The sequence below is a fragment of the Corvus moneduloides genome, chromosome 34 (assembly GCF_009650955.1).
Source record: "Corvus moneduloides isolate bCorMon1 chromosome 34, bCorMon1.pri, whole genome shotgun sequence".
Taxonomy (NCBI): Eukaryota; Metazoa; Chordata; class Aves; order Passeriformes; family Corvidae; genus Corvus; species Corvus moneduloides.
This window is the reverse complement of record NC_045509.1, coordinates 479,677-492,929: the sequence shown is the minus strand read 5'-3', so window position 1 is coordinate 492,929 and position 13,253 is coordinate 479,677. Positions and strand designations below refer to the sequence as shown.

Genomic DNA, 13,253 nt, shown 5'->3' with positions numbered 1-13,253 from the left:
AGAGAGACCCGACCCCCCCCCCCAGGGACATTCGGGACCCCCCCCAGTTTTGGGGAGGGGTCTGGGGGGATGCGCGGATCCCGCAGGGGGCGCTGTCGGAGCGCGGGGGGCGCGGCTCAAGCCCCGCCCCTCATGAGTAATTAACGAGGGCGTGGGTGATGTCCGTCTCGCGCTCCGCTCCTTCATTAATAATTAATTATTAATTATATAATTATATATATATAATTAATAATTAATTATTAAACACCGCACGCCGGTGTTGGGGCGTGGCGTCCTTCGAGCTCCGCCCCCCTCATGAATAATAAATCAGCCCCGCTCTCATAGCGGCCGGGGCGCCGCTGCCGCCGCCCCCGGCCCGGAGCCCCCCCCCACCAAGTCCTGAGGCCCCAAAATCCGGAGCCCTCCGGATCCCCGCGGACCCCCCCAAAGCCGGACCCCCTTCCCCCGAGTCGGAGCCCCCCAGGACCCCCCAGCCGAGTGCAGCATCCCCGGAGCCCCCCGAGCTCCGCACCCCTGGGACCCCCCCCATCCCCTGATACCCAGAGACTCCTAAAGCCTCCCCCGATTCTCCAGCGACCCCCCCCCATCTCTGTCGCCATGTCGCGACCGCTGAGCGACGAGGACCGGCGGCGGCAGATCAGCGTGCGGGGGCTGGCGGGGGCCGAGAACGTGGGGGAGCTGAAGCGCAACTTCAACCGGCACCTGCACTTCACCCTCGTCAAGGATCGCAATGTCGCGACATCGCGCGACTACTACTTCGCGCTGGCGCACACCGTGCGCGACCACCTGGTGGGGCGCTGGCTGCGGACACAGCAGTACTACTACGAGAAAGACCCCAAGGTGGGGGGCTTGGGGGTCCTAGGGGGGGACTGAGAGGGTCTGGGGGGTCCTGAGAGGGTCTGGGGGCTGCACACCTCGCAGTGTCACCAGGAGAAAGACTCCAAGGTGGGGGGTTTGGGGGTCCTGAGGAGGCTTGGGGACCAGGCAGGCAGCGGTGTCACTACGAGGGACCTCAAAGTGGGGAAAAGAGGGGTCCTGGGGGGCTCTGAGGGGTCCTGAGGGCGTCTGGGTACAGCAGTGCTGCAATGAGAAGGACCCCAAAGTGGGGGGAAAGGGGGACCTGGGGGGTCCTGAGAGGGTCTGGGGGCTGCAGACCCAACAGTTCTATAACAGAGAGACCCCAAAGTGGGGGGAAAGGGGGACCTGGGGGCTCCTGAGAGGGTCTGGGGGCTGCAGACCCAACAGTTCTGTAACAGAGGCGCCCCAAAGTGGGGGAAAGGGGGACCTGGGGGGTCCTGAGAGGGTCTGAGGGCTGCAGACCCAACAGTTCTATAACAGAGAGACCCCAAAGTGGGGGGAAAGGGGGACCTGGGGGGTCCTGAGAGGGTCTGGGGGCTGCAGACCCAGCAGTTCTATAAGAGAGGGACCCCAAAGTGGGGGGAAAGGGGGTCCTGGGGGTTCCTAGAGAGGTCCTGGGGGAGTCCCGGGGGGGCTCCGTACCCAACAGTGCTACTGTGAGAATGACCCCAACGTGGGGGGGTCGCCAGGAGTCTTGGGGGGGGGAGGGCTGTGGATTTGGGAGCTGCAGGTTTGTGGGGGTCTCAGGTCTGGGAGGGGCGGATTTTGGGAGTGCAAGTTTGGGGATACATTTCGTGGAGGGGGGGGTCAGGATTCGGGATGGGGGGGTCTCCTTCCTTCCCCCCCACCCGGTTAATGCAAGTTTGGGGATACATTTCGGGGAGGGGGGGTCAGGACTCGGGGTGGGGGGGGTCCTTCCTTCCCCCCCACCCGGTTAAATTTATCCTGACCTTTCCCGCTGACCCGGCCGCTGCCATTTAATCCCGACACCAGATAGCGGGGGGGCGGCGGGGCCTTTTGGGGAGGGGGAGGGGGGTATCCTGGGGGCGCGGGGGTGGCCGTGACCCCCCCTGACCCCCCGTGCTCCCCCCTCCCAGCGCATCTATTACCTGTCCCTGGAGTTCTACATGGGGCGCACCTTGACCAACACCATGGTGAATTTGGGGCTCCAGAGCGGCTGCGACGAGGCGCTCTATCAGGTGGGGAGGGGGCGCGGGGGGCTTGGGGGGGGGGTTCGGGGGGGCTGGGGAGGGGCCGTGGACACTGCAGAGGGGCTGCGGTGCCGGGCTGTCCCTGGGGGTGCGGCGGGATTTGGGGGTGGGATGCGGGGGGATGTGGAGGGGAAATGGGGGGAGGGGGCGTACAGAGGGGACGCGAGGGGGGGAATGAGTGGAATGGGGACGTTTTGGGGTCTCCCCTCAACCCCTCCTCTGTTGTCTGTCCCGTCCACCCCCCCCACCCCAGCTCGGGCTGGACATGGAGGAGCTGCAGGAGATCGAGGAGGACGCGGGGCTGGGCAACGGTGGCCTGGGGCGGCTGGCAGGTGCGGGGGGGTGACACCAGGGGGGTCCCCAAGAGGCTGGAGGGGTCCCCGCGATGTCCGTGGTCCCCACAATATCGCCGTTGTCCTCCCCTCTCAGTCACACCCCGATCTTTGGGATCTCCCTGATTGTCCCCGGGATGTCCCTGATGCCCACCCCACCCCCTCCCCACCACGCTCGGTGACACCCCCGGCCCCAGGATGGTCCCAGTCACTGGGATCTCCCCGCGATGCTCCTGTGCCCCCCCCCCATGTCCCCGTGGTGTCCCCAATGCCCCCCAGTGCCCCCTCCCCTGACTTCCTCTGTCCCCTCAGGACTCCGTGGCCACTCTGGGACTCTCGGGACCCTCCCGGTGTCCCCTCCCCGATGTCCCTTGTCCCTCAATGACCCTCCCCGTGTCCCCCCTGAATGCCCCTGACCCCCCGATGTCCCCTGTGTCCCCTCGGTGTCCCCCGTGACCCCCCGGTGTCCCCTGTGTCCCCAGCCTGTTTCCTGGACTCCATGGCCACCCTGGGACTCGCCGCCTACGGTTACGGGATCCGCTACGAGTTCGGCATCTTCAACCAGCGAATCGCGGGGGGGTGGCAGGTGCGGGAGGGTCCCCGGGGGGCGACAGATGTCGTAGGGGGGTCCTGAGGGGGCTGGGGGGACCCCAGGGGTCATCAAGTCCCCGTGGGTCCCTGCGGGGGTTTTGGGGCGCTCTCCCCGTGGAGAACAACGACTGGGGGGGGGGGGGGGCGGCGCGGGTTTGGGGGTCCTTGGGGGGTCCCGCGGGGAGGATTTCGGGGGGGGGAGGGTCTCAGGTGTTTCGGGGCCCCCGCAGGTGGAAGAAGCCGACGATTGGCTGCGCTACGGAAACCCCTGGGAGAAGGCGAGACCCGAGTACACGATCCCGGTGCACTTCTACGGCCGCGTGGAGCACGGGCCGGGCGGGGCGCGGTGGCTGGACACGCAGGTGAGGGGCCGGGGGGGGCACAGGTGGGGCACAGGGGGGGCACAGATGGGGCACAGGTGGGGCACAGGGAGGGCACAGGGGTCACGGAGCACAGCCCAGGTGGATGGACACGCAGGTGAGGGGCCGGGGGGGCACAGGGGTGACACAGGGGGGGCACAGATGGGGCACAGGGAGGGCACAGGGAGGGCACAGGTGACAGTTACGGGTGTGAGAGAGGGCGGGGAGAACGCAGCAGGTGGATGGACACGCAGGTGAGGGGACAGGGGTGGCACAGGGGGTGGCACAGGGGGGGCACAGGGGTCACGGAGCACAGCCCAGGTGGATGGACACGCAGGTGAGGGGCCGGGGGGGCACAGGGGTGACACAGGTGGGGCACAGGTGGGGCACAGGTGGGGCACAGGGAGGGCACAGGGGTCACGGAGCACAGCCCAGGTGGATGGACACGCAGGTGAGGGGACAGGGGTGGCACGGGGGTGGCACAGGGGGGGCACAGGGGTCACGGAGCACAGCCCAGGTGGATGGACACGCAGGTGAGGGGACAGGGGTGGCACGGGGGTGGCACAGGGGGGGCACAGGGTCACGGAGCACAGCCCAGGGGGATGGACACGCAGGTGAGGGGGACAGGGGTGGCAGGGGGGTGGCACAGGGGGGGCACAGGGGTCACGGAGCACAGCCCAGGTGGATGGACACGCAGGTGAGGGGACAGGGGTGGCACGGGGGTGGCACAGGGGGGGGCACAGGGGTCACGGAGCACAGCCCAGGTGGATGGACACGCAGGTGAGGGGACAGGGGTGGCACGGGGGTGGCACAGGGGGGGCACAGGGGTCACGGAGCACAGCCCAGGTGGATGGACACGCAGGTGAGGGGACAGGGGTGGCACAGGGGTGGCACGGGGGTGGCACAGGTGTGGCAGGTGTGTGCGGGGGCGGTGGCTGCACACGCAGGTGAGCGTGCAGGGACAGAGTGGGGGGTGCTGTGAGTGTCGAGGGCCCTTGCACACGCGCGTGTCACACGCAGGTGGTGCTGGCCGTGCCCTATGACACCCCTGTCCCCGGCTACCGCAACAACACCGTCAACACCCTGCGCCTCTGGTCAGCCCGGGCCCCCAACGACTTCAACCTCAAGGACTGTGAGTGCCCTCAACCCCCCCCCAAATCCACCCCACCCCCCCGGCACCCCAAATCCCCTCCCTGGGGATGCTCCCCACCCCTCAGATGTCCCAAATCCCCCCTTGATCCTCCCCAGCCCCGCCTTGTCCCCCTCCCCGCCACCCTTTGCCCACCCCGCATCCCCAAATTCTCCTCTTAGGGCGGTGATGCCCCCCCAGATCCCCCCAGCTCCACCCAGGAACCACCCCCCCGCACCCCCAAACATTGTCCAGACCCCCGAATGTCCCTCAAAGGAACGCGCCCCCAAACCCCCCCCTTGCTCCCCAACAAACTCCTCGTCCCTAAGCTCCCCCCGGGGCCTCCCCACCCTCGGGGTCCCCCCCGGACCCCCCCTGAGTCCCGCTGTCCCCCCCAGTCAATGTCGGGGGGTACGTCCAGGCCGTGCTGGACCGAAACCTGGCCGAGAACATCTCCCGTGTGCTGTACCCCAACGATAACGTGAGAACTGGGGGGGCTTGGGGGGCCCGGGGGGGGGGGGGCCTGGGGGACCCGCGTGGGGCCTGGGGGCGCTGGGACCCCCGGGGAAGCAGGGGGACCCCAAATCTGGCCGAGAACATCTCCCCCGTGCTGTACCCCGGTGATAATGGAGGGGTCTGGGAGGGTCTGGGGGGGTCCTGGGGGGCCTGCGAGGGGCCAGAGACCTCGGGGAGGAGGGGAGGGCATCCCAAAACCTGGTAGAGAAAATAAAAAATACCCCAAAAAAACCCCGTGTGTGTGTGGGGGGGTGTCCTGGGCGTCCCTATGGGGGCGTCGTACGAGGTGGAACCCCAGTTTTTGGAGGGGAAGGGGTTTGGGGAGGCACTTTTGGGGTCTCACGGGGGGGTACCCCCAGTTTTTCGAGGGCAAGGAGCTGCGGCTGAAGCAGGAATATTTCGTGGTGGCGGCCACGCTCCACGACATCATCCGGCGCTTCAAATCCGCCAAATTCGGCTGCCGCGACCCCGTGCGAACGTCCTTCGGCAGCTTCCCCGACAAGGTGAACCCCGAAATTCCCCACGGCGACACCCCCAAAGCCCCGCTCTGACCCCCCCTGACCCCCACCCGCCGTGTCCCCCTCAGGTCGCGATCCAGCTGAACGACACCCACCCCTCTCTGGCCATCCCGGAGCTGATGCGGATCCTGGTGGACGAGGAGCGGATGGGATGGGATGAGGTGGGCGCGGGGGGGGGGGGCACATCAAGACCCTCCCACACCGCGATGGGGGGGGCCCCCAAAACCCGCGGCTCGCGCGTTCTCTGTCCCCCCGCCCGGTGTGCAGCGAGGGTGGGGGCGGCTCTGCCGGTTATGGGGGGGGCCGTGGGTCAATGTGGGTCACTCCGGGGGTGTCCCCACGTGTGTCCCCCCCCCAGGCCTGGGACATCACGGTGCGCACCTGCGCCTACACGAACCACACGGTGCTGCCCGAGGCGCTGGAGCGCTGGCCCGTGCCCCTGCTCGAGTCGCTGCTGCCGCGGCACCTGCAGCTCATCTACGAGATCAACCAGCGCTTCCTGGACGTGCGTTTTGGGGCCGGGGGGGTCGCGAGGGGCAGAGACCCCCGGGGGTCTTGGGGGCAACAACGAGCTCGGGCACGCAGGAGTTTGAGGGGGGAACACGCGGGGGGGTGGGTGGGGCTCAGATCGCTGCGTGGTTTGGGGGCGGGGAGCCCCCCCCAGGCGCGTGGGTGTCCCCCGGGGGGCAATGGGGGGCAGAGGGGGGGTCCAGGGAGGGGGCACGGGGGGTAGAATGAACCCTCCACCCCTTTTCCTCCCCCCCCTGTGCGTGACTTTTGGGAGGGAGGGGGTCACTCTGCTGTCCTTGGGGGTGGCATTGGGGGGGTCTCTGGGGGTCTGGTGTCCCTGGGGATGGCATTGGGGGGTCTCTGGGGGGCCGGTGTCCCTGGGGACGGCATTGGGGGTCTCTGGGGGTCTGGTGTCCCTGGGGTCGCATTGGGGCATCTCTGGGGGTTCGGTGTCCCTGGGGTCGCATTGGGGCATCTCTGGGGGTCCGGTGTCCCTGGGGGTGGCATTGGGGGGTCTCTGGGGGTCCGGTGTCCCTGGGGGTGGCATTGAGGGTCTCTGGGGGTCTGGTGTCCCTGGGGGTGGCACTGGGGGGTCTCTGGGGGTCCGGTGTCCCTGGGGTCGCATTGGGGGGTCTCTGGGGGTTCGGTGTCCCTGGGGATGGCACTGGGGAGGTCTCTGGGGGTCTGGTGTCCTTGGGGGTGGCACTGGGGAATTTCTGGGGGTCCGGTGTCCCTGGGGATGGCATTGGAGGGTCTCTGGGGGTCTGGTGTCCCTGGGGGTGGCATTGGGGCATCTCTGGGGGTCCGGTGTCCCTGGGGGTGGCATTGGGGGGTCTCTGGGGGTCCGGTGTCCCTGTGGGTGGCATTGGGGAATTTCTGGGGGTCCGGTGTCCCTGGGGGTGGCACTGGGGGGTCTCTGGGGGTCTGGTGTCCCTGGGGATGGCATTGGGGGGTCTCTGGGGGTCCGGTGTCCCTGTGGGTGGCTCTGGGGGGGTCTCTGGGGGTTTGGTGTCCCTGGGGGTGGCATTGGGGCATCTCTGGGGGTCCGGTGTCCCTGGGGGTGGCATTGGGGGTCTCTGGGGGTCCGGTGTCCCTGGGGGTGGCATTGGGGAATTTCTGGGGGTCCGGTGTCCCTGGGGGTGGCATTGGGGGGTCTCTGGGGGTCCGGTGTCCCTGTGGATGGCATTGGGGAATTTCTGGGGGTCCGGTGTCCCTGGGGGTGGCATTGGGGAATTTCTGGGGGTCCGGTGTCCCTGGGGACGGCACTGGGGGGGTCTCTGGGGGTTCGGTGTCCCTGCGGGTGGCACTGGGGGGTCTCTGGGGGTTCGGTGTCCCTGGGGATGGCATTGGGGGGTCTCTGGGGGTTCGGTGTCCCTGGGGACGGCACTGGGGGGGTCTCTGGGGGTTCGGTGTCCCTGGGGATGGCACTGGGGAGGTCTCTGGGGGTCCGGTGTCCCTGGGGGTGGCACTGGGGGGTCTCTGGGGGTCCGGTGTCCCTGGGGGTGGCACTGGGGGGTCTCTGGGGGTCCGGTGTCCCTGGGGGTGACACTGGGTGGTCTCTGGGGGTCCGGTGTCCCCCCCAGCCCGCCGTGCCCCCCTCCCCCAGCGCGTGTACGCCTCGTTCCCCGGGGACCACGAGCGGCTGCGCCGGATGTCGCTGGTGGAGGAGGGCGCGGTCAAGCGCATCAACATGGCGCACCTGTGCATCGTGGGCGCCCACGCGGTCAACGGCGTGGCCGCAATCCACTCCCAGATCCTCAAGGACAGCGTGTACGAACTCCCCACCCCCCGATCTCCCCAAATCCCCCCGCACTCCCCACGTATCCCGCTGTGCCACCACCGATGGTGGCACCTTCCTCTGCTCCCGGATCCTTGGGGACAGCCCGTGTAGGGTCACCCCCAAATCCCCCTCGGCTCCCCCAGACCTCAAATTCCCCCTGGTCCCATCTGGCCCCCAAATCCCCGCCCCCTCAGCCCCCTCATGACCTCGCCCCCATCCCTGGGTGTCCCCCCCACCAGGTTCAAGGATTTCTATGACCTGGAGCCCCACAAGTTCCAGAACAAAACCAACGGGATCACCCCGAGGCGGTGGCTGGTGATGTGCAACCCCGGCCTGGCCGAGGTCATCGCACAGGTGAGCTCACCTGGACACACCTGGACTCACTTGGACACACCTGGGCTCACCTGGGGCTCACCTGGGCTCACCTGGGAGACACCTGGACACACCTGGGCTCACTCGGGACTCACCTGGGCTCACCTGGGCTCCCTCCCTCCCTCTTCCAGCGCATCGGGGAGGATTTCGTGTCTGACCTGGACCAGCTGCGGCGGCTCCAGGACTTCGTGGACGACGAGAGCTTCATCCGGGATGTGGCCAAGGTCAAGCAGGTACGGGGGGCTGGGGGGGGCCCAGAGGGGTTGAGGGGTCGCGGGGGGGGGGGGCTGGGGGGGTCCACGGAGGGTTCCCAAGGGCTGCCCGGGGTGGGGGAGGGGGTGTCTCAGCAACCCCTTCCCCATCCCAGGTGAACACGGTGACGCTCGGGGCACACCTGGACCAGGTGTGATGGGGGGGGGGGGATCAGGGGGTGCCATGGGGGTCCCGGGCGTGCCCCCACCCCCTGTTTTTTTCCCCCCCAAATCGCAGGAGAACAAGTTGAAGTTCGCGGCGTACCTGGAGAAGGTGTCGGGCGTGCGCGTGAACCCGGCCTCGCTCTTCGACGTGCAGGTGAAGCGGATCCACGAGTACAAGCGGCAGCTGCTGAACTGCCTGCACATCATCACCCTCTACAACCGTGAGTGGGGGTCCCCAAAACCCCCCTGAGACCCCTCCCCACCTGGGGAGACTCCCCAGAGCCCCCCAAAACTCCCCGAGAAAACACGCCCAGAACGCAGCCCCCAGGAATCCCCCAAGTTCCTGCACATCATTGCCCTCTAAAACCGTGAGTGGGGGTCCCTAAAACCCCCCCAAGACCCCTCCCCACAGGGGGACAGCCCCCAGAGCCCCCCAAAACTCCCTGAGAAAGCAGCCCCCGGGACCCCCCCCCCCAAATTCCTCCACATCATCGCCCTCTACAACCGTGAGTGGGGGTCCCCAGAGAGCCCCAAATCCCCCTGGGACCCCCCCCAAACTGCCCGCGGGACCCCCCAGAACCCCTTAGACCTCCCCTGCCCCAGCTGCATCTCCAATGTCACCCCCTAAAACCACGAATCCCACCCCAAAAATGGGGGGACACCCCCCGAGACCCCCAGATCCTCCCCCTTCCCTGATTTCGGGGGGTCTCTCCTGATTCCTGCCCCCCCTTCCTCCCCCCCCCCCCCCCCCCCCCATATTTTGGGGTCCCCTCCCCGATTTCAGGGATCAAGAAGGACCCCGGGAAACCCTTCGTGCCCCGAACCATCATGATCGGGGGCAAGGTGAGGGGGGTCTGGGGGTTTTGGGTTTTTTTTTGGGGAGGGGGTCAGGGAGGTTTTGGGGGTTCCTGTGGGGGGGGGGGGGGTCGGGGTGGGAATTTGAGGGGCTCCTGAGGGGGCTCCATTTGGGTTTGGGGTGGGGGGTTCCGGGTGGGTTTGAGAGGTCTCGGGGGGTGGGCAAGGGGGGTCCCTGAGGGTTTTTGGGGTCTCTGAGTGTTTTGGGGTGCCCCCCAATCCCCGCCCCCCCCCAGGCCGCCCCCGGGTACCACATGGCCAAGATGATCATCCGGCTGGTGACGGCCATCGGGGACGTGGTCAACCAGGACCCGGCCGTGGGCGACCGGCTGCGGGTGCTGTTCCTGGAGAACTACCGGGTGTCGCTGGCCGAGAAGGGTGGGGGACCCCAAAAACCCAGCCCCGAACCCCAAAAACATCCCTGAACCCAAAACAAACCCCCTCCCCCGACCCATCCCCCCTGCGCGTTCTGTTCCTGGAGAACCTCCGGGTGTCACTGGCCAAAAATCTGCCCCAAAACCACCCTGGGCAACCCCAGGTACAGACCTGGGCATGCCAAGGATGCCCTGTTACCCTGCTCCGGCCCTGGGCACCCCGATATCCCCCCGATATCCCCCCGATATCACCCCAATATCACCCAATACACCCCGATATCACCTGGTATCCCCCCAATACACCCCGATATCCCCCCGATATTCCCCCGATATCCCCTGATATCCCCCCGATATCCCCCCGATATCACCCCAATATCACCCAATACACCCCAATATCACCTGATATCACCCCAATACACCCCGATATCCCCCCAATACACCCCAATATCCCAAATATTCCCCCGATATCCCCCCAATATCACCCAATACACCCCGATATCCCCTGATATAACCCCAATACTACCCGATATCCCCCCGATATGGCCCGATATCGCCCCGCAGTGATCCCGGCCGCGGACCTGTCGGAGCAGATCTCCACGGCGGGCACGGAGGCGTCGGGCACGGGGAACATGAAGTTCATGCTCAACGGGGCATTGACCATCGGCACCATGGACGGGGCCAACGTGGAGATGGCCGAGGAGGCGGGCGAGGAGAACCTCTTCATCTTCGGCATGAGGGTGCCCGACGTCGAGGCGCTCGACAGGAAGGGGTGCGGGTCCCGGGGGCACCCCCCCACTGCGCCCCCAGAGTGACCACGGCACCCACTGACCACCCCACGGCACCCACTGACCCCCCCATGGTGACCCGGGTCCTGCTGACCACCCCATGGCACCTCTGTGGTGACCCAGGACCCCCACGGCACCCACTGACCACCCCATGGCACCTGCTGACCACCCCACGGCATCTCTGTGGTGACTGAGGACCCCCACAGCACCCACTGACCACCCCATGGCACCTCTATGGTGACCCAGGACCCCCACAGCACCCACTGACCACCCCATGGCACCCGCTGACCACCGCAGGGCATCTCTGTGGTGACCTGGGATCTCCCCATGGCACCCACTGACCACCCCATGGCACCCCGGGACCCCCTGACCCCTGCTCTGGTCACTCAGGACCCCCAAGACACCCAGAGACCCCCATGGGCACAAAGTTGAGGAGATGGGGGAGGGTCCCGAGAGTTGGGGGGACCCCCTGACCCCCCCCCAACCCCCCTGTACCCCCCTAACTCCCCCCACCCCGTGCCCACCTGCCCAGGAATTCTCCAACCTCCTGCCCGAGCTCTGCCAGGGGGCAGGGACGGGCTCAGCCCCCCAAAAACGCCCCCAAACCTCCCCAAACTCCCCCAAAATCTCCCCAAATCCTCCCAGGACCCCCCAACCCTCCCTGCCCCCCCAGGTACCGGGCACAGGAGTACTACGACCGCCTGCCCGAGCTCCGCCAGGCCGTGGACCAGCTCAGCTCCGGCTTCTTCAGCCCCCGCCAGCCCGACCTGTTCCGCGACATCGTCAACATGCTCATGAACCACGACAGGTCGCGACAGGCGCCCTGCGCGGCGGGGGAGTCGCGATAGAGGGGGTCCAGCGGGGAGGGGGCAGCGGGTTTGGGGTCTGCCGGGAGGGGGGTGAGGGTGGCAGGGGATGGAGGGGTGGGGGTTGATGTGAGATGTCGGGGTTCATATCGCGACTGGGGAGGGGTCCCGGCCACCTGGACCACCCCCCGTGACCCCTCCCATTTCTTCCCCCCCAGGTTTAAGGTGTTCGCGGATTATGAGGCGTACGTGAAGTGCCAGGAGAAAGTCAGCGCCCTCTACAAGGTGGCGACCCCTCCCCAAAAAGGGACCCCCCCCAAAGAAACCCCCCACAAAGCGATACCCCCTAAAAGAGACCCCTTAAGAGACCCCAAAAAGGGGCCCCCTAAGGGAGCCTCACAAAGAGACCCCCCCCCAAACTGACACCCCCAAAAAGAGACCCCCTTAGAGACACCCCAAAAGGAACCCTCCTCAAAATGATGCCCCCAAAACGGGATCCCCCAAAGGAGCCCCCCAAAAGGGACCCCCGAAGTGACGCACCCGACGGGACCCTCCCCATAACCCCGGCGAGGTTTCGGGGGGTCCCCAAAACCCCGGGGAGGGGGGACAGGGGATTTTTTGGGGGTGTCGCTAAACCCAAGGGAGCTGCCGGGGGGTCCCCAAACCCCCCCTGAGAAGGAAAGGGGGGAGCACCGAGTGGCTCGGGGGGGTCCCCAATTGTCCGGGGGGGGGGAGGGGGGACAGGCGGGGGACCCCAAAACCCCACAGGGACACACGGGTGGGGGGGGGAGGGGGGGGACACAGCGGGCTGGGAGAAGCCAGGCGGGGGTGGGAGGGTTCCGGGGGGTGCATCTGGGGGTCCCCCCCGCCCTGATGACCCCCCCTGGACACCCCAGAACCCTCGGGAGTGGACGCGGACCGTGATCCGGAACGTGGCGGCCGCCGGGAAGTTCTCGAGTGACCGGACCATCGCTCAGTACGCGCGGGAGATTTGGGGTTGCGAGCCCAGCCGGCAGCGCATCCCCGCCCCCGACGACCCCCGGGAATAACGGGGACCCCCCCTCCGAACCCGGGAACCCCCTCGGAACCCCCCCTGGAACTCCCCTGTACAGGGTACGGCTGAATCCCCCCACCCAAAATCTCCCAAATTCCCCCCAGAACGCACCCGGCAGCGAATCCCCGCACCCGGAGACCCCCGGGAGTAGTGGGGGACCCCCCCGAGAACCCTCTGGAAATCCCCCCGGGACCCCCCGAACGCGTAACCCACCCCCCCTCGGGATACCCCCCGTGTGTCTTCAGCCCCCCCAAATTCCCCCCAAATCCCACTGTAGTAATTTGGGGGAGGGTCCCCAATTGTCCCAGGACCCCCCAACACGTGCCTTGCCCTGCGCCCCCCAAATCTCTCCCGGGGGGGTCAGGGGCATCCCCGAGTTTTGGGGCAGTTTTGGGGCTCATTTGGTTGTTTTTCCATTTTATTTGGGGTGGGGGTCTCCCCTCCCCCCCCATCCCCCCGCTGCGGGAGCTGGGTGGGGACTCTGGGCCTTAATGGGAGAACTGGGGCGGAAATGGGGGCGTCCCCCCCTAAAAAAATAAAGAAAATAAAGGAATTCAAGAAAATAAAGGAGAATGTCAAAATGACACAAATTCGCTGATTATCGTCGGGGATTATTTGGGGTCTCGGGGGGATCTGGGGTTCCGGGGGGGGGTTGGAGCGTTGAGGAGGGATCTGGGGGGTCGCGGTGGTCCTGGGTAGGGGGGAACCGGGGGGCTCCAGGGGGTCTGGGGGCGGTTTTGGGGCCGCGCCCCCTCCCCCGGGCGTTGCCGCCGCCGCCTTTCTGTTG

At 67.2% G+C, this 13,253-nt stretch overlaps 1 protein-coding gene across 1 annotated transcript; it reads left to right on the top strand.

The window, feature by feature from the left end:
• Nucleotides 1-438: 438 nt before the first annotated feature.
• On the top strand, nt 439-13,056 carry PYGM (glycogen phosphorylase, muscle associated). Its single transcript, XM_032094840.1, has 20 exons — nt 439-840; nt 1,956-2,057; nt 2,323-2,401; nt 2,884-2,987; nt 3,223-3,354; nt 4,372-4,483; nt 4,879-4,961; nt 5,356-5,499; nt 5,583-5,675; nt 5,873-6,019; nt 7,631-7,794; nt 8,044-8,158; nt 8,308-8,409; nt 8,666-8,813; nt 9,377-9,435; nt 9,684-9,825; nt 10,383-10,590; nt 11,280-11,414; nt 11,631-11,697; nt 12,309-13,056. The coding sequence occupies exons 1-20, from the start codon at nt 598-600 to the stop codon at nt 12,459-12,461; spliced, it is 2,532 nt and encodes an 843-aa protein (XP_031950731.1). The 5' UTR covers nt 439-597; the 3' UTR covers nt 12,462-13,056.
• The last annotated feature ends 197 nt before the right edge of the window (nt 13,057-13,253 follow it).